The sequence below is a fragment of the Lissotriton vulgaris genome, chromosome 1_2 (assembly GCF_964263255.1).
Source record: "Lissotriton vulgaris chromosome 1_2, aLisVul1.2, whole genome shotgun sequence".
Classification (NCBI taxonomy): Eukaryota; Metazoa; Chordata; class Amphibia; order Caudata; family Salamandridae; genus Lissotriton; species Lissotriton vulgaris.
This window is the reverse complement of record NC_141686.1, coordinates 10,984,913-11,004,342: the sequence shown is the minus strand read 5'-3', so window position 1 is coordinate 11,004,342 and position 19,430 is coordinate 10,984,913. Positions and strand designations below refer to the sequence as shown.

The 19,430-nt window shown below is 46.0% G+C and overlaps 1 protein-coding gene across 2 annotated transcripts in view; it reads right to left on the bottom strand.

Annotated features, from left to right (window-relative positions):
- ARHGAP8 (Rho GTPase activating protein 8) overlaps positions 1 to 19,430 on the bottom strand; it is an 877,216-nt gene that overhangs the window by 162,808 nt on the left and 694,978 nt on the right. For both annotated transcript variants that reach the window (XM_086952738.1, XM_086952739.1), the window contains one exon: positions 12,515 to 12,588. In XM_086952738.1, coding sequence (XP_086808864.1) covers positions 12,515 to 12,588 — 74 coding nt within the window. The remainder of the gene's footprint in view (positions 1 to 12,514; positions 12,589 to 19,430) is intronic.

Below are 19,430 nucleotides of genomic sequence, written 5' to 3'. Positions count from 1 at the left end.
GGGCCCTTTTGGAATCGATAAGCATTTTAGCTGAAAGCGTGCACATTTTGAATTGCTTTCTATTGCGACGCATGCAAGTTTGGCGTTTCCCTTGCAGGTGCGGGCTTTGGTGCCATCTGTTTGTAATTATCTTGAAAACAGATGGTGCCCCTGCTCGCTCTCGCAAGGGAAACGCTGTCTGTGTCTGGTCCCCATGCACGTCCCATCCACCCCACCTCCTCACTTCAGCCCCCGCCTGCCCATTTTTCTTGACCCATTGGGTACAGTTAACACCACCCCCGCTGACGAAGCCTGTTGTTGATGACGCTAATGTAACACTAACCTCCTATCTGCCCTTGTGGCTGCAGTAGAGCTGTTGGTCATGGTGCGCTGGGTTTCCACAAGGTGTTCCTCAGCCCTGTTACGCTAATGCTGCTCGCACCCACAGCTGGTTTATTATTATGTTGTCATGCGCTGAGGGCGGCCACTTTCACCACAACATTCGGCGATCACCGACTTCTCTCCAGGAAAGGTACTGTAACACAACGTAGCGAAGTCTCCACCTCTGCCCCACAACCTCGTACTGCTGCATTTCCAGCCCCTAATGGATCCCTGAGCTTTAACAATAATCATTACGGTAGTTGTAAAGCAGGCACAGTCTTAGTGGGGTTCCTCCTTTGACTCTGAACATTACCGTATATCGTATAATACGAGCCCAGGTGATTTAGACACCGAGTGCATGTAATCTTTCGAAAGTGCATATCTTTTGATTTATTAACACCGCGCCGTACGGCGATCACTAACTTTACTCCTGGAAAGGTACTGTGATGCAGGAAAGTTCGGTATCTACTGCTGCCCACGACCTGACACAGCTGCATATTCAGCCCCCATACGGACTCTTGAGATTAAATGATAAACATTACTGTGGTTCCAAAGCAGGAACAGTCAGAGTTGTTCCTCCCTCGACTTTTAACATTACTGTATATCATATAATAGGAGCTCAGAATATTTAAGCACTGAGTGCATATAATCTTTTTAAAGCCCATGACGTTTGTTCCATTATTTGGATTTTTGTTGTTCTGGTAATTTTTTGCCTAGATAAATATTACCCATGGCCCTTTCCCAAACCCAGTAATGGTCACCAATAGCGCATAGATTGATATGTAAATGTAAATGTGTGTAAATGTGGCGTATTTGTATAGCGCGAACAGTGACCCGGAGGCATCCCGGCGCTTGTACTCCTACCACAAGGGAACCCCTCCTGGCTTTTCCTTGTGGGGTGTCCACTCCTGGGCATCCCATTGTGAAACCGGGCATCCCATGGTGAAACCAGGCATCCCTTGTGTATCAGGGGGCCTTTGTGGAGACTAAGCAAGCTATTGCCCAGAGTTGCAGCGTGGGACCCATGCTTAGAATCGGCACTGAGGCGAGAATATCCGGTCAGAGGAATTTAAGCCCGAGACCCGCCGAGGCGGGAATCGAACCCTGGTCCCTGGCCAGCGTTCTGCATCAAGGTCTTCCGCTCTAAGCATTGAGCCACACTTCTCCACTAAGATATAGAGCTCGCCATGTACGTCTGCATGTGTATAGTATGTATATAAAACCATAATTTTTGTTGTGTGCCCAAATGACTTTTTGGATGCGCATGTTCGTTTGAGTAAATACCAGTTAAAATATTTATACCACTATGTTTTACTGCACTTTTCCAAAACCAGTACCATAAATGGACATTAAAATACACCAGCGCTAATAAACACCCTATCAATTACACCAATCTCTAAAATATATTTACACTTTCTGAACCATTTGCACTACCACTAGATAAATAAGGCAGTTACCTATAAACCTCACTTTTTTCTAGGAACATGCATATATCAAAAGGTTTTTGCAATAAACACATACCCACTGGCTGTACCATGTAGCTAAACACTTATAAGGTCCCAAAGGCGAGACCTATTGGCTATGTCAAATGCTTGTCTTATCTAGCCGCCAGAGAGTGGAATGCCCTACGAGCGCCTCTAGGGAATTTACAAGTTTCAAGAGACTTCTTGAGAGTTGGATTTTTAATGCAGGTTTTTAGTCTTACTGATTTTTAGGGATCAGATTTGGTTTATAGTGCTGGGACACTCTTCGGAGTAGCTGCTGCGCCTCATAAATCCAAATATATATTAAGAAAGACTATGCGGTTCCGGGTCACGACGGATCGCGGGCCGCGACGCAGCTCCTCGCCACCCGCATTCTCCCTGGCCTCACCTAGCAGCCATCGCCTACCCGCTTCCACAGGAGAGGCATCCCAATTTATAGTACACACCAGTGGCAGTGGTGCGCGTTAAGATCCCCGAGAATGTGACGCAGAGCTGGGGAAGCGCTGATCATCCCGGCTCCTGCACTCCCGACGGAGCCAAAGATGGCAGCCCCACTCTGATCGCTGAGGCTTTCCTGGCTTCCTGACTACAGTGGTACATTTTTGCGGGGAGGTGCCCCCTTCCCGTCAGAATACTTGGGGAGTCCCATAGTCCTGAGAGACCCCCCGACTCGCCACATATACAGTGGTGGTGGCGGCGGCAGCGGCTGGAGCGTGGACACTTGGCCCTGCCCAAGGACTTACCTCCCCAACTACCAATGAATAGGGGAGGCTGTGGCGCAAAGAGCCTCTGGGGCTACAGTGGTACCCTCCTTGAGCTCATCCCCGGCTCCTCATATCAACCGCTGGTCTCCTCATCACTCCGGGTCCCATTGAACGATTGCTGCCCTGGGTGGGATGGGCGAGAGGCTATGAGCGGCTCTGGAGGTATGTTCCGCGCCTGACGCAGCAAGTAGAGGGGGCCGTCAGCACCAAAGTGCTGGCCCGCTGCTGTTTAAACCAATGGATGCCTGGTCGTCACCCTGCTCGCCCCAGCCTGGGGGAAAGAATTCATCCTATTGCGCTTGGTGTAGACTTTTTCTCCACGGAGTGATCCCCTGGGGCTGCATACTGCTGGAGCGCGGCGCCGGACAAGAAGTCGGGGAGGGTGCAGTGCGAGAAGGGGAGAGGATGCATTGTGGAGAGTGCAAATGATGCCAAGAAGAACTACAGGGACAGGAGGTGAGCCTGTAGTTGTTCCTACTTTCAACTCCCTGTGGCTCAATACCGCTGATCTGCCGTCTAACCCCCGCCCCCTTCAAGAGTACACCTCGCCAGATGCAGGACTGATGAGGAGTGCTCCGGACTGTTGACTCAAGGAATGCCACCTCATGTTTCCTTCAATCTCATGACTCGTCAGTTACAGGAACGGTGAGGAGAACCCCATCTCAGCATTGGCGAGAAGATCATGTTTTGTAAATTTATATTTTTATTTCTCCAACCCTTACCTCTTCTACTTTTATTAATATGTAATTTCGAGCGAATCTGCAACTTGTATATAAGTAACTCTAACCACCAGTATTTGTAGTAGACTTTTGTACTTACTAGCATTCTTATGTGATTTTAGAGCTTACCTGTTCATATCTGTCCTCGAGTGAATTTGCAACTTGTATACATGTAACTCTAACCACTAGTATCTGTAGTAGACATTTGTACTTACTACCATTCTTTTGAGAATTTAGAGTTTTTCTGTTTGTATCTTTTAAGTAACTTGTGTACTCCGAAATCCTTATGTAATGTAACAGGTCCTTTTGTAAAGTGCTCTGACACCTTTGGGTAAAGTTGGCGCTATAGAAAATTGCATTAAAAAATAAAGATAGGGGGGCGTGGCCAACTGCCGAGCATGGCGGCAGCGTAATTCGGGAGCTCCTCCAGGCTAACCGGCCCGCATAGTAAATCCGCTCACTGATCCGATCTAGCGCCCGCTCGAAGGAGCGACATCGACTCGGGGAACCGAGTGGCACAACCAGATCCGACCCCGGTGAAGATCGGCCACCGGGAACTGCTTTAACCTGCAGCAGCGAGCGTCGGCCTGCGCACGATCCAGCGCACCGGCCTCAAGTGACCAGCGAGCCCGGGCGGAAGTCTGCCCACCTCGGCCAGGGCGGTATATGAACAGCCGACCGCGAGCGTCCCTCTCACCGGAGGTACCAGCGCGCTCAGCCTGCCTGGCGGACACCTCGGCGTATCCCGGAGGGACGGTGAGGAGCTCGATTGCCTGCGGGTACCCCCCGCAGCCAGCGCGCACGCTGGTGGCAGTGGAGTTGCCTCGGAGCTCCGGGAGGCGCCATTTTAAGACGGTCGGGCAGCCGGCCATCCCGTAACAGCTGTGGTGCGGCAGACTCTGAAACGGGGGCATAGCCGTCCCCCCATGCCACAACAGACCCGGATTGCGCCCTGATTCAGCGGGGGGCCAGTTTAGACCCCGGTGATAGAAAGGAAGACATCGTAGGGGGCCTTGCAGTGGTGCCCCCCTCCTGCTACATAACCATTCTTACCCTACAGACATACGAGAGGGCTGGGAGACGCCCCGCGGGGTACCTCCGGTGTTCACCTGCAGCAAAGCAGCGATCAGTAGCGCTACAGGAGGCGCGGAGACAAGACGCATCAGTGCACTGGACTGCGCAAGACCGCCTCGCAGGCTGTGGTACTGACCACTCCAGCTACAGGTTTCAACTTGCTTAGGCCCTGTGGCGACAGCACGGTACCCCTTGCTCTCGGCAGGGAACACATTGGACCGCCTGGCAATCAGCAAAACTGCAAGTCTCACAGGGCAGGACGGACCCGACGACCGAGGATATCTGCCACCCCCACCGACGCGACAACATGGCGGGCAAGGGCACAAGGAGTGCGTCGACCCAGGCGAAGCTGGATAAATTTGCATACAACCAGTCTGGACACTCACAGAGCGGCGGCCGCCACTCTGCAGGTACAGCCTCAGAACCGGGGGGGACCCCGAAGGTAACCTTAGAAGACGTCATGAAAACCCTTACTGAGGTCCGTACAACAGTGGGCTCCATCTCCTCCGAGGTGTCTCTGCTCAGAGCAGACTTCCAGAAAAAGGCGGAGAGAGTGTCCCAAGTGGAGGTAGTCACGAAGTCGCTCATTGAGGACACCTCGGACCTGCAGGTGGCAATGGAACGCATGGAGAAAGTCACGAAACAGCTGCAAGAGAAGCTCGACGATCAGGAAGGGCGTTCCCGGAGAAACAACGTCCGCATCCTGGGCCTGCCGGAATCGGAAGGGAAGGCCGCGATGGACTTGTACATTGAAGACCTAATTAAAGCCCACCTGAAACCTAAAGGCCTCTCCCACTTCTTTTCTGTAGAGCGGGCACACCGGGTTCCGGGTGGAGCGGCTAAGCCGGGGGCTACACCGCGACCAGTACTAGCTAGACTATTCAATTTTCGCGACAGGGACGCAATTCTGCAAGCAGCAAGGGTCTCTCCACCTATAAAGATTCAGAACTCAACTCTGGCCTTTTTTCCCGGACTACACGGCGGAGGTGGCTAGGCGAAGAAAATCGTTCACGGAAGTGAAGAAGGCGTTGCGAGACAAGGGTCTACCATACTCTATGCTATTCCCCGACAAATTGCGCATAGTGGCTGAAGGAAAGACATGGTTCTTTGACACACCAGAAGTAGCTAGGGAGTGGCTTGATGGATGGAGGCAGGTGGGGCAGCCCCAGCGCCCGCACAGGGAAAGACAACGTCAACGCAGCGAAGAACCGGCAGTTCATCGATCCAACGGCCCTACGATGGGGGAACAGGCAACGGATCCAGAATCGGATCTTGAAAGGGACCCGCTAGACTCTGGACAACCTGTACGGGGCTGAACTGGATGGACTATAGGTGGAGCAATCTATTGGCAGCCCTTGGGGACTTGTTGCCGGTGGAGCTGAGTAGGGCGGGCATTGGCCGGTGGCTAAGGGGGTCTCACCAACCCCACAAGCAAGTAAGATGGGCGGGGATGGGACAAAGCACTCTGCAAAGTTGGGGGAGCGGGCGGGAGTTCGTCCGTGGAGCAGGGTAGCAGGGAGGGGGGAAGGGAATGAAGTTTTCTTGTTTGAAGTTATGTTTTTGTTCATAGTCATCATGCAGCACTCACACTGTATTATTGCCTCGATTGTCGCCATTTTCCTCCACGGATCAGCACACGGCACTGCCTGTGTTCATACTAGAGACGCACCTAGTGCGAAGCGCCCGCACCGAATCCATGGACAGGTCACCTCGCAACACGCCTGCTGAAGGCTCCCCTGTAGGCATGGGAGTTCCCCCGTTGCGCATGCTCACCTGGAATGTCAGGGGCCTAGGGGACAAAATAAAAAGAGGCTTAGTACTACAGGCCATCAAGAGACAAAGCCCGGACTTGGTCCTTCTACAGGAAACCCACCTTGCAGGTTCCACTTGTAAAGCTCTTAATAGACGGGGCTACTCAATGGCGATACATGCTGAGTTCACCACTGGCTCCAGGGGGACAGGAATACTAGTAAAGAAATCATCTCCCTTTATCATTACACACCGAGTGGCGGATGATCAGGGTCGCTTCGCGGCACTACATGGCCAGTGGGAGGCCAGAACCCTTAATATAGTATCGGTGTATATCCCCCCGGCGCTCCACTCTGTGGCACTACCTGCCCTTAGCAATCTCCTTCTTCACCTTCCTGAGGGGGATACAATCATAGGAGGGGACTTTAACGCAATCATGGATCCACTGATAGACTCCCTTCCTACTAGAACCCACTCACGTGGCACAAATTCACTCCCGGATTTTGTGGAGGCACTGGGCATGATAGACATCTGGCGGCACCTACATACAGGCGACGCTCAATTCACCTACTACTCTGCCGTACATAACAGCCTATCACGTATAGATTATTTCCTAGCCCTGGGGTTGGGACTGGGAATGGTAGATAAAGTGGACATTCTTCCCAGGGGCATTTCGGATCATTCCCCCATAGCTCTATCACTTACCACCATAGAAAGGAAATGTACTAGGCCCTACCCAATCTACCCGAATTTTTTGAAAATCCCGAAGATTAGAAAAAAGCTCAAACTAACAACAACACAATACTTTACAGAAAACACGGGAACGGTGACATCACCGTCAGTTTTATGGGAAGCATATAAAACAGTCCTCCGGGGGGCGGCCATATCCGCAATAACGGGGCATAGGCGAGACTCCCGTAAGGAGCTTACAGAACTGGAACTGGCACTCCAGGTGGCCAATGCTGCGCACATGGCAGACCCCTCCCCGGCCGCAACGCACACACTTCTGATAAGACAACAGCAATATCAGGCCCACCTTAGGACGACGGAAAAGGGTTACATTGCAAACACTAAGTGTAGAATATATGACGTGGGCGACAAAGCGAGTAAAATGCTGGCATGGCTGGACAAGAGGGAGAATGGAACGAAAGGCATTCCAACACTGCACACGGAGGGGGGGCAAACACTGACACATCCAGAGGCAATAGTATGCGCCTTGGCCCGGCATTATCAAACGGTATACACTCCGGACCATGTAGTCACAAAACAAATGGCGGCAGCAACACTGGCGGGCATCGCAGTCCCCAGCATTACACAGGAAGACAGGCTAGCCCTGGAGGTAGACCCGACGGAAGACGAGATTCAGCTGGCAATCCAAGCTTTACAATCGGGTAAGGCCCTGGGCCCGAATGGGATACCTGTAGAGTGGTACAAGTCAATGGCGCCAGAACTAAGTGCCCCATTATTGAACATGTATTTAGAAAGCAGGGACAGAATGGAACTGCCACTGGACCAACGTACGGCCACGATTGTCGCAATACCCAAGCCGGGGAAACCCCCGACTGACAGGGCCTCATATCGCCCGATATCGTTGCTTAATATCGAAGCGAAGATATTAGCTAAGCTTCTGGCCGCCCGTCTGCAACCACACCTAAGTACTCTAATCCACCCTGACCAATCAGGCTTTATGCCTCACAGAAGCACGGCGCTGAATCTCCGGAGAATACATGGAGTGTTGGCCCGTACACACCTCCTTTCAGAAAAGGCCGCGATCCTCTCCCTCGACGCTAAAATGGCGTTCGACCTAGTGGAATGGGAGTACCTCTTCATGGTGTTGGAATGTATGGGATTTGGGCCAAAATACATAGCGTGGGTACAACTACTTTATACCAAGCCGGTCGCACAGGTGGTAGCCAATGGCCACATTTCACCGAGGTTCCACTTGGGCAGGGGCACCAGACAGGGTTGTCCCTTGTCGCCCTTGCTCTTTGCACTGGTACTGGAACCCCTGGCGATTCAAATCAGGGCCACTCCCCTCTTTGCAGGTATCAAATGGGAAGGAGGATGGGAGGACAAAGTCTCGCTATACGCCGACGACATGCTAGTCTACATGACGGCTCCTGACGAAGGCATCCCAGCCCTGCTAGAACTTTGTAATGCACACGGATACTCATCGGGTTACACCTTGAATTGGTCAAAATCAGTCATATACGTACTGAATGGCCCAGCACCGAGACTGAGGGCTGATTGCCCCCTGACCGTCTCTACGACCTCCTTTAAGTATCTGGGTATTATCATCACGCGGGCAGATACAGACTTCTTTGCCAGTAACCTGAAGCCGCCTATAGATCGCCTACGGGCAGATGTCAAGCACTGGGCGGCCCTACCCCTGACTCTCCTGGGAAGGGCAGCGCTATACAAAATGATGGCACTCCCGAGGCTTCTCTATATCTTGGAAAACACACCACATCTGGTACCACCAAGATATTTCAGGCAGATCGTGGCGCTAGTCACCACGTTGCTTTGGGACACGGGCCCACCTCGTATAGCGTACGACAAACTGGTTAAAAGCTGGTACGAGGGCGGAATAGCACTCCCCAACATTCAGCTGTACTACTGGGCGGCCCAGCTTAAAGTAATAAACTACTGGATCCACACCCCGAGAGAGGACCCGGCCTATCGAGCAGATTGGGCACAACTTGGGGTGGAATGCATATTCTCAGTACTTTATAATAAACAACAACTTAAAAATCTAATCGGTCCAACCAAACACACAGCAACCCTATGGCACGTAGCGCAGGCTCGCCTAGGATGGGCAGGGAAAATCACTAAAATGACACCGTTATGGGACACGAAATCTTTAGGTAATCTCAGGGGATGTAAGGGCTTTGAGCGTTGGGACTCCATAGGCATCTCCACGGTGGGGGACCTTTGGGACAAGGATACAGTAATACCGTTTTCACAACTGCAACAGCAGTATCACCTCAGACCCACAGAAACATTCCGTTATGTCCAAATCAGACATGCACTATTGGGTGCAATTCCAGCAAATACTACACTGCCAGAATCCTCCCCGCTAGAAGATAGGCTACTAACAGACTTCATGATCCAAAGCGCGACCTCACTCACATATAAAAAACTGATCAATAATTTGAAGGACCCCACGCTGAAACTCAAAGAAAGGTGGGAGGAGGAAATAGGTGGGGTAGATGAAAACGAGTGGAATGAGGCGCTGGCCTCCCCGAGAGAGGCAGGAATCTCGAGCAGGTTCAGATTGGTACAACTAAAAATTTTACACCGCATATACTACACCAGGACACTACTCCACAAGATACAGAGAGCGCCACATCCTTTTTGCTTGAGAGGCTGCGGGGAGGAGGGGACATTATTTCACACCCTATGGGAATGCCCGCGCATACGTGAATTCTGGACAAAGATAATGCGCACAATCTCACAGGCTCTTAACATCTCCGTACTGCCGGGACCTCGCAAATGCCTCCTAAACATCTGGGACCCCAATGACCTAGGCCGATTTGAACTGATCTGGGCTACACTGGCCATGGCAGTGGCCAAGCGAGACATAGCACAAAGATGGGGCACACAAGAACTACCCACAGCGAATAGATGGGCTAAAGGTATGGACATCCTGATGATCACAGAGAGGGCAGTCTACACCCTACGCGCGGCGCCGCGCAAATGGAACAGGATATGGCTAGCATGGAATGTGTATAGGGGTGAGATCTGTGACCCGCTGCCAGAAGGAGATGACCTGGACTCGGAAGGGGAGGAGGAGTGAGAGAGTGAAATAGAGGGCCTACAATTCTCGGGATAAACATATAAAAAAGGTAGTGTCTTGACTAGTCGATGTAACAGTGCAGACACTAAGGAAATGGCTGCTAGATGAGGCGATTGGAAAAGTATTGGCAATGATGACACCGGTTGGGGGGGGGGGGAAATGTTTATTTTCTATGTAATGTTATAGAAATGTTCTTACTGACTAACAGGAAGAAGGTAATGATTAACCAACGTACTACATATGACTACAATATGCGAAAATGTACTTAAGAATGTCCACAGGCACGTGACAATATGAGACCGTGAAATTGTAAATGTAATTCTGATATGTGACTAATACTACTTCCTGTCAATAAAGTTTAAAAAAAAAAAATAAATAAAGATAGGTAGATAGAGGTATATGCAAATGAGTTACAAATTTTTAAGTCACTCTCAAATTTGATGTGTATTTGTAAGCATAAGAGAACTGTTTGCGGTACATTGCTTCAGTAAATGAGTTTAGATCGATGCCAACAGACACCAGAAAAACGGTCACAGACGCACTCAGCAGCAGACTGGCTACGGCAACGCTCTCTATGCTGGAATCAACAAGAAACTCCTCCTCAAACACCAGACCGTTCAGAACGCCACATCCAGACTGATCCTCGACATCTGCCCTCGAAGCCACATCACCCAACACCTCAGCGATCTCCACTAGCTTCCAGTCAAAAGAAAGATAACCTTCAAACTCCTCACCCACGCATACAAGGCCCTTCACAACACCGGACCTGCATACCTTAACAGCTGCCTCTCCTTCAATGCACTCAAAAGACACCTCCGATCAGCCCAGCTCTCTCTGACCACCGTCCCACGTATCAGCAAGACTAGAATGGGACGAAAGTCCTTCTCCTACCTCACAGCCAAAGCCTAGAACACCCTCCCTCTCCACATCCGGCAATTTCCCACACTGCCCCAGTTCAGGAAGGACCTAAAGACCTAGCTTTTTGGATGACCCCAGCACTCAAAGGAGCCAACTCTCTTCCTCCCCAACACCTTGAGACCCTCACGGGTTAGCATTTGCGCTTTATCAACCCTTGATTGATTGATTGATTGATTTGTTAAGTTCCTGAAACGTTTTGGTAGGAATAGCAGCCCACTTCTAGAGAAGGCTGCAATTATTGGCAAAAGTGATTGAGAAGTCAATGTCCTCCTCTAAGGAGCTAGTCACAGCAAGCAGTTTTCATGCCCTATACAAAGGCACCCGATACATAGTGAGGGGAAGTAGATATGGGTTCAGTGGGTAATAACGTGTCCAAACACGGATCAAGAATGCGTAGGGTTGGTGTGTGTTTCAAATAAGTCTGAAGGCAGAAGTGATAGTACTGTGACAGAGGAAGTACATAAAACGGAGAAAAACATGAATAACTTAGTTTTGACAGTGGTAGATGGTCAGGTCCGAGGTCATCACACAGAATGGAACGATCAGATCCTATTCAGGATACCCTACCACTTTTAAGGCAGATTTGTCAATCAGTTGCATTGCATAAAATGGTACACGCTGACATCCATCTCAACGTACATCCACACAAATCAATAATAGAGGGGTTTTTTGCTTTTATGAATGTATTGGTTGACATAGAATGTTATCAGTAATATACCTGCAGAAACGCTCATGAAAAAAAAGGTTTACACATTATTGGGTGAAAGTATCTAATGGAGTTTAAAATTAAGTTCGATTCATGTGATATACCTATGTATTCCACAACGTAAAATGTTGCCGTCAGTGTTAGATGAAAGTGGGGAAATCTTCCATTAGGAACTGGGAAATTGGAAGAGTTTCCAGTGATATATTATTTAAAGCACGAGGTTGTGTTGATGAAATACTACATTTGCAACACGGTCTTATCTACCAGAGAAAAGGTAGTCAAGGTAATATCGAAGTTGTTAACTAATAGGATCTTGGTAGCTATGGATTTTACTTTCTGGTGATTGCCTGCGGCTATTTTGGCATCCAAACAGAACAATGAGGCTCACTTTAATACCAACTTGTGGGTACATTAGCATCCATTGCCATGTATCCATGCAAATGGTGCTAGGCGCCGGGTGGGGTCTTAAGTATCACTAAGCTGCATTAAATAATGCTCCAAATTATTAACCGCCTTTAACATCAAAGAGTGACCATCTAAGATCTTATGCATGCAATTTGAGCCTTGCATCGTCCAGTGCATAATTGACCATTATACGTTTAAGGAGGTGTGAGGGTGTGCCGTTTCACTTCAAACGCACTGCTTCCAGAAAAATATTTGGTTCAAGTTTTTTTTTTTTTACTAAATAGACAGTAACGTTAAATATAAAATCAGAATGTTATTCAAAGCATTTCTACTTTAGAAGTCAATTAAAATCGAAGGATGCATGCCGTCTGATGCTATGGTATGGTCAAACTACTAAGGAAGTTATTCACAGAGGTTTACGGTATAGTGCAGTGCACAGAATCTTTAAGAAACCCGGCATGAATGCGAACTTGACGGACATCCTTGCAAAGATACAGTGATAAAAAGAACGTTTTTTTTAACCAACTAATTTATCTTACCTTTCAATTTCAGATAGGACACAGACTGTTTCATCACTGTTGGGATAAGTTCTCCCTTATTTCTGTCTTTGATGCTGTTGGAAAAAGAGATATCAGTTACAGATGGACTAACTCGTCATGCGCGTCAGCTGAAGCATTATAACAAGTTCACGAGCAAAGCAAAAATAATTTAAGGCGTAATTTAATGGAGGCATTTAAAACTAGCAGTTTTAAAAACACAGAAAATTTCACATAACACTTCTACTTTATAGAGGGAAACGGAGAGCTTTTTAAATGTCAATCACTTAAATTTACAACACAGAGGTGGCTAATGAAAACGCATCCATTAAAGCAGCGTGATTTGAAGTTGAAATAGGGTTTGATAAAAGAAAAAAAAATCGAGAATTACATCACAGTAAGTCTTGAACAGAAGCGTTTAAATCCTTTAACTAGATAAGACCTATACACATGTATGTGTCTGTGAACTGGTTGAAAAAGGCTAATTGTTCTGTGCCCGTTCAAGCTGGTACCTTTAATCTAGGTAGCCCTTCATTAATGAAAGCGTACTCGCTAAACAGGTGTGTGGTATTTTTACTGATGGGTCATGAAGGTCAAGCAGAGAGGCATTACCTAAGTAATCCGTCTTTACCTTAAGGAGTATGCAAAATGTGTACAATGGCCTCTTTTACCACTTACAGCCATAAGAAGGGCGGAAATGTCTTCGCTTTGCAAAGGGGGAAAAATGTATGCCACCACTAGGGAAGGAACTTCTAAAAAGTGTAATAAACACAACGGGAAGGTTGCGCCACTCTAACAGAACGCTTCAGAACTCTGTCTGGCCTCAAAATCAATTGGGGCAAATCAGAACTATTTCCCCTAACCGACGTTCAGAATCGAGAGTGTGGGGAGTATCCGGTACAATGGTGCTAAGCGGAAACCAAATATTTGGGTATACATTTACACAGAGACCGGGAACATGTATGACGTTTAAATTACGGTCCTGCACTGAACCGCTTACAGACTCAAGTTGAACAGTGGATCTAACTACCGTTATCAATGGCAGGACGTATAGCCATTATAACAATAGTGATACTGCCTGCTCACTTTATCTAATCACCAACATTCCCATCCCATTGACTCATCTATTTTTATGCAAGTTCGCACACACCTCATAAGGCTGGTATGGTGGGGGGTGGGAACAGGCCCAAAGTCAATTGTGACACTTTAATGCTCTCGTATGGCAGAAGGGGATTTGGAGTCCCAGATATGCAGCTTTATTTTTATTTTAGTGTTCTGTTTAATTCAGATACTCTGTCCATCACCACCCCCTTTTCTGAATCGCTTTATTTTTTATTAGCGCAGTGCGGATATGCATATCACTGGTATCACTCTGACGCACGCTTACACCAAGCCTCAGAGAGATTTGGCCGATCCACTGAATGCAATACTGCCTGTAGGTATCCCGCGGGATCCACACCACATCCAACCACTGTCTACTACATGTTGGGCATGGACAAAGCTACTCATAAAAACAGGAGGGTCAATTTTGTACTCTCCAGCACTGCCACTCTCTGCGCACCCCTGGATCCCCCCACGGTAGAAACTGGGAACAAACCTACTCTTTCCTGACTGGGACTAGAAACTATAGGGGATTTATACCCGGGAGGACACACCTTTACTCGCACTGAAGACCCACGTTTCATGGCTGACACATTTATGGACAATATCGTAATGGCTCGATGGCAGAGAGCACTTAAAGGCATGATTCCCACTTACCCACTAGAACCAGTAGAATTTAGCCCACTCACGTTAGTAATAACAGAAAATAGCGGGGAACACATCTGATGGAGCAAGGTTTCACATATTCCGATACTGACTTGTATTCAGCCCTCTCTAAATAACTTGTAATATATTAACTAACATGTTTTTTGTATTAATATTCGCACTACACACATTTCTAGTATCTAGGGGAAGTTTGTCTATGTGCTTTTACTAAAAGTAACTCTAATGCATTAAAATGGCCGCTGAAAACGCGGGAAACTTTCTGCGCATCTGTCACATCAACGTGGCATGACGTATCTCTCTGCTTGGTGGGAAAACTTTGCTTCTGCGCATTAGTGCCAGAAATGGCTGCTCTAAATTTCACATGCTAATGCTTATGCTGCAGCTTGTACTAAACTTGTTAGTTCTGCCTAATCATTAACGCACAAGTTAAAATAAAGTAATGGGAATAGAGTAGAGATAAGTGGTATACAGTGCATTCATTTATTTCTGTATACTAATATTTTTATTTGCGACTTTGCTACTAGCTCGTACTTTGGGCCTGATCACTCACACATCTTCCATCTTGGATGATTTGACACTGAAATTGCTGAAGCATTGGCATTGAATGATTGCCAGCCCACTTCTTACCCACGATGTGCCTGGGAACCTGATCATCTGACCTCTAGAAAGGAAGCTATCAAATACAATGTATTCAAAATGTGTACCAATATTGTTGAGCGGAATAAAATCATGGTAAAGTAAATTGTGGGTGGGGATTCAATCAATATGATTTGAATGGAAATTACATCATCTTAGTATGATATGTTGACCTCTCCTCGTCTTTCCAACAAATCACGGAAGGGGAACATATAGATTTGCAACATTTAGGGGTGGTACATTGCCCCCGAAATGGTATAACTAAGGTAGGCTCAGATAGAGAAATTGTCCGACTTGTCCAAATAGCTGACCTGTCACTGACCCAACGCACTCAATAGTCTATCTAGAGAAGAGGTGCTGGCGGAGCACTCTGTCAGAAGAATCAATTACCCAATCGGGGTACTAATTGGGTTTCCTAAAGAGAGGGGTGTGACACTGGCGTTGCACTTAGCTGAGGTCACCTGTCCTGATCTGCACCTGTCTTGTCCCGTGGGCACCTGGTTAGTCGGGAGCCTGGTTCTGGTCCGTATTTTGCCCCAGCCCGTGGCCAGGATTGGTCATTGCACCATTCTAGGTAAATATAATCTTTGTGGTATGTCTTGTGCTATTTCCCTTTCTCACCCTTCCCAGGTACCAATGTCTAAACAGGTTACTGTGATTTGCTACAAACTTTATGTCCTGCTGGTTCTTTTCTTGCTTGTAAAATTTATGGTCGCAAGATTGTGTCCCTTTTCATTTGACTCAGAAAATCTATCATAGATAAAGGTTTAAAACATTCTCGAGTCTGTCGTTATTAATGGAAAATAAATGTGTTTAAATATTGCCTGTTTATGCTAACTCCCTCTGATTCACAGGACTTATAGTAAGGTGACAAGGATTGGTAAATCATGGTTTACAGGTATAAGTCCTAAACGGACCTCTGGGTAAACTGATAGAGTGATTAAAATTGGTAAAATGGTTAGGGAAGACTGCTAGTTCAAAGTGTGAATGCTATATAGGCCCAAGAGGAGTACGGTAAAACTGAGCTAGTTGATCCCTGCGTGCTCAATCAGTATACTTTTCTTGGTAGCAGTAGTATGGTTAGGGATTAGTTAATAATAGGTAATTAGTTGCGTATTGTTAAATTATTAATTGTTTATTGATTTTATGTACTAACTCAAAAACCTGTTTGTGTTGTTAAATGTTGTCTGGAATATCCTGGGATAAAGAAAGCAATTGGTAAATAGAAGCCATACGGTTGTGAGGTTACTTGCCTGGAGCAGTAGCAAATGTTTCATGTTGTCAATTAATGAAATGTATAATTGAAATTTGAAAGAAATTTAATTTTCGGATTACCTTGAAAAGGAGGGAGTCAGTCGTGGGTGCTGCACTGACGCCATAGAGAGCCGCGCTGGGATTGGTAGAAACAGAAGGTGTGTAGCCATGAGAAAATTGTAAAGGAGGGGTAAGTGCAGAGAGTGAGATTCACATCAAAGAAAAGCCGCACAATCATTGGTTACCACTGCTTGTAAGTTTAAACTTCATTGGTCATTTGAATTAAGAGAAGCGCTGGTATTGGAGAATTATTTCTGCAAAGTACAGAAACTGAGTTAATTAAATTCATTTACATTTCGTACAAAATTAAATAGCGGTATATGTGGAATTTAGATCCAGCAGTTTTAGGAAACAGTCATGATAGAAAATATTTAGGATTTGCAAGAGAACAACAAATTAGAGGAAGACCTTACATCATGTACGGAGAAAGAAGAAAGATGTCGCTTTTCGAAAGAATAAGGAATTATTTAAAAAAAGACAAAATTATTAAAACTAGAGAAGTGATTATTATTCCACCACCTAATACGCCTGCATCATACATGATGGTAGAAAGGGGCTACCACACCTGGGAGTGGTTAGAAAACTGGATAGAGTATACTAAGGAAGACAGGGTTTTGGCATTTCCAGAATATGGTACCTTTAATGGTAGAATTTTGTACAACTTGAGAAATTGTATGAATAAATTAGATCCCAGACCAAGATTAACCCAATATGAAGCTCTAGAAGAATGGGAGACAGAGGCGTTTAAGCGAGACAGGTCCAGAAGTGATAGTAATTGGAGTACGATTTATCCCAGATTCCCAAAAGAGACACAAGATAAGCAAATGAAAAGGTGGAGACCGTCCATGCTAGTGGAAGGATTATATCCTGTTTTTACCACAGGGAACCCATCAGGAAGTAAAGATACAGGCAAAACGAAAAATGTAATGACTAGTGGTGATTCAGATGATGATTTATTAGATGACTTGTTAATAAGAAATCCACCGCCTTATCAAGAAGAAACTCAGAGTTACTCCTAGCGCTCCGTTTTTACACCCACCTTTAGTTCCACAAGTCATACATAAAACCTCATTGGAAAAGGTTCTTCAAGAGAAAGAAAAAGAAGCATTAAATAAACAGCGTAGTGAATTAATTCAGAAAATCTCCCAATTAAATACAAGTCCTGAAGCCCTGACAATACCTGTAACAATAGGTCCCATAGTTCCTTTGTATGGAGATAAGCAAGTTAATCCTAAAACTCCCGTTCTGACTACACCAATAATTCAGCCAAGAAAAGAAACCCTAATAGTTGATGATCAAGCAAGTGAATGTGAGTCAGTAATTTCCTTAATGGATTTACCTATACTAGAACCAGTAAGTGACTCAAATAGAAACATTACACCCCCATGTTCAAAAGAGGTACAGATTGAAACATCCTCGGGAACGAGGCATGCAACTGCAGTAAGTCCAGAAGAATTAGACAGATGGACTCAAAACATAGAGAAGCCCAAAACGCAACTGAAGGTATTGGACATATTTAAATTAAAGGTAGAATTAGAGGAAATGGTAGCGGGAAATGTGGGATTGGACAGAATGAATTCACTTGATGAAGACAAATTATTGTTTAAATGCATAAGTATTACCCGCAATCCAAAATTATATTAAGAAAAATTAATGAATTTGGCTTTGGAAATGGGAATTGACATTAGCAAATCAAAGGTATTGCAGAAACCATATAGAGCTGAATTTTCTGACAAAGATTTGGAAAACATGAATGTGTCAGGTCGGAAATTGCAGATAAAAGTATTGTGGTTTTTGCAAAAAAAACATCTTCTGAATACTTATTAAAAGAAGCAGAAAAAGTTGAAAGGTTGTGTCCGATGGGAGAAGTACCAGGAGGAGATTTTGTATATGTCCCATGGTCCCGACAGGATATTTGATCATTAACTAATGATTTCCCAAAGCTGAGAGAAAAACCTATAGATTGGTACCGACAAGTCGAAAGGTTTGTGAAGGTGTCGAAAGTATTGTTAAAAGATTTAGACGGTTTATTTGACATTGTTGTTCCAGCTGATTTGTGGTCTGAGTGCAAAATCACTGTAGATTGGCCTAGTGAGGAGTATACTAGAGACCAAAAGACAGAAGCTCCTTCAGGGGAGGCGATGAAGAAATATAATCAGGTGATAACTTACTTAAAAGGAATAATTTCCCCTAAAGAAAATGATTGGACTAAAATAGACAGAACTACCCAAAATAAAGATGAATCTGTACATGCATATTATGAACGCCTCTTGCAGGTATTTAAACAGTACAGTGGTTTAGAAAACATTAATAATAAAGATATGACACATTTTATTTATTGTTTTGTGTCTGGACTAAAACCTGAAATTTCCCAAACGATTAGAGAGCATAAGTTGTGTTGGCAAGCAAAGCCTGTGGATGAAAATTTCAAGTATGGAAAATATTGTGAGGTAGAAATTGGCAATAAACGAAAGAAATTAGAAGAAAAAGTAATGTTACCTCAAGTTAAAATGGCAGAGCAACAGGAACTTCAGTTAAGTCAGCATGCAAATAATCAGAAAAAAGGGGAAGGCCAAAGTGAAGGAAGTGGGGGCAAACCCAGAGGGAAAATGAGTAAAGAAGAGGCAAAGAAAAAGTTTCCTTGTCATGGGTGCGGAAAATTAGGGCATTGGAGAAACGAGTGTAAGTTAATACAGAATAACAATGTCCAAACTCAAAATTTAAATCCGCAGATGCAGAATGAGGGGTCAATGAGACAGCCGCAACAGGTAATACAGAATCAATTGCCTCAAGCCCCTATGCCAGATTTTGTGAGTCAGTCAAAATACATGTGGACACCAGATTTCAGGAGGGAAGAGGTAAGAAAAATACAGTAACACCACAGTTTATTTTGCAGGATAAATATTTTTAATGTGAAGATTGACAGAGCCTGAGAAGGGGAGAAGAGGATTGCGTACTTGGCGCATCCTTGCCGGTAGATCAGTCAGTTCCAAACATTGAAGGGAAAGTGGAGGGAAATGATGTTACCTTTTTGTTTGACACTGGTGCTACCCGTTCTACTGTAAGAACGGCAGACATCCCAAACCTACCCCTCTCGGGAGAAGCGATCCAAGTAGTGGGCGTTTCTAATAAACAAATTAGGACCCCTGTCACAGAACCTATGGAAGTTTGTATTGGCAACTTCCGAGAAATTCACAGTTTT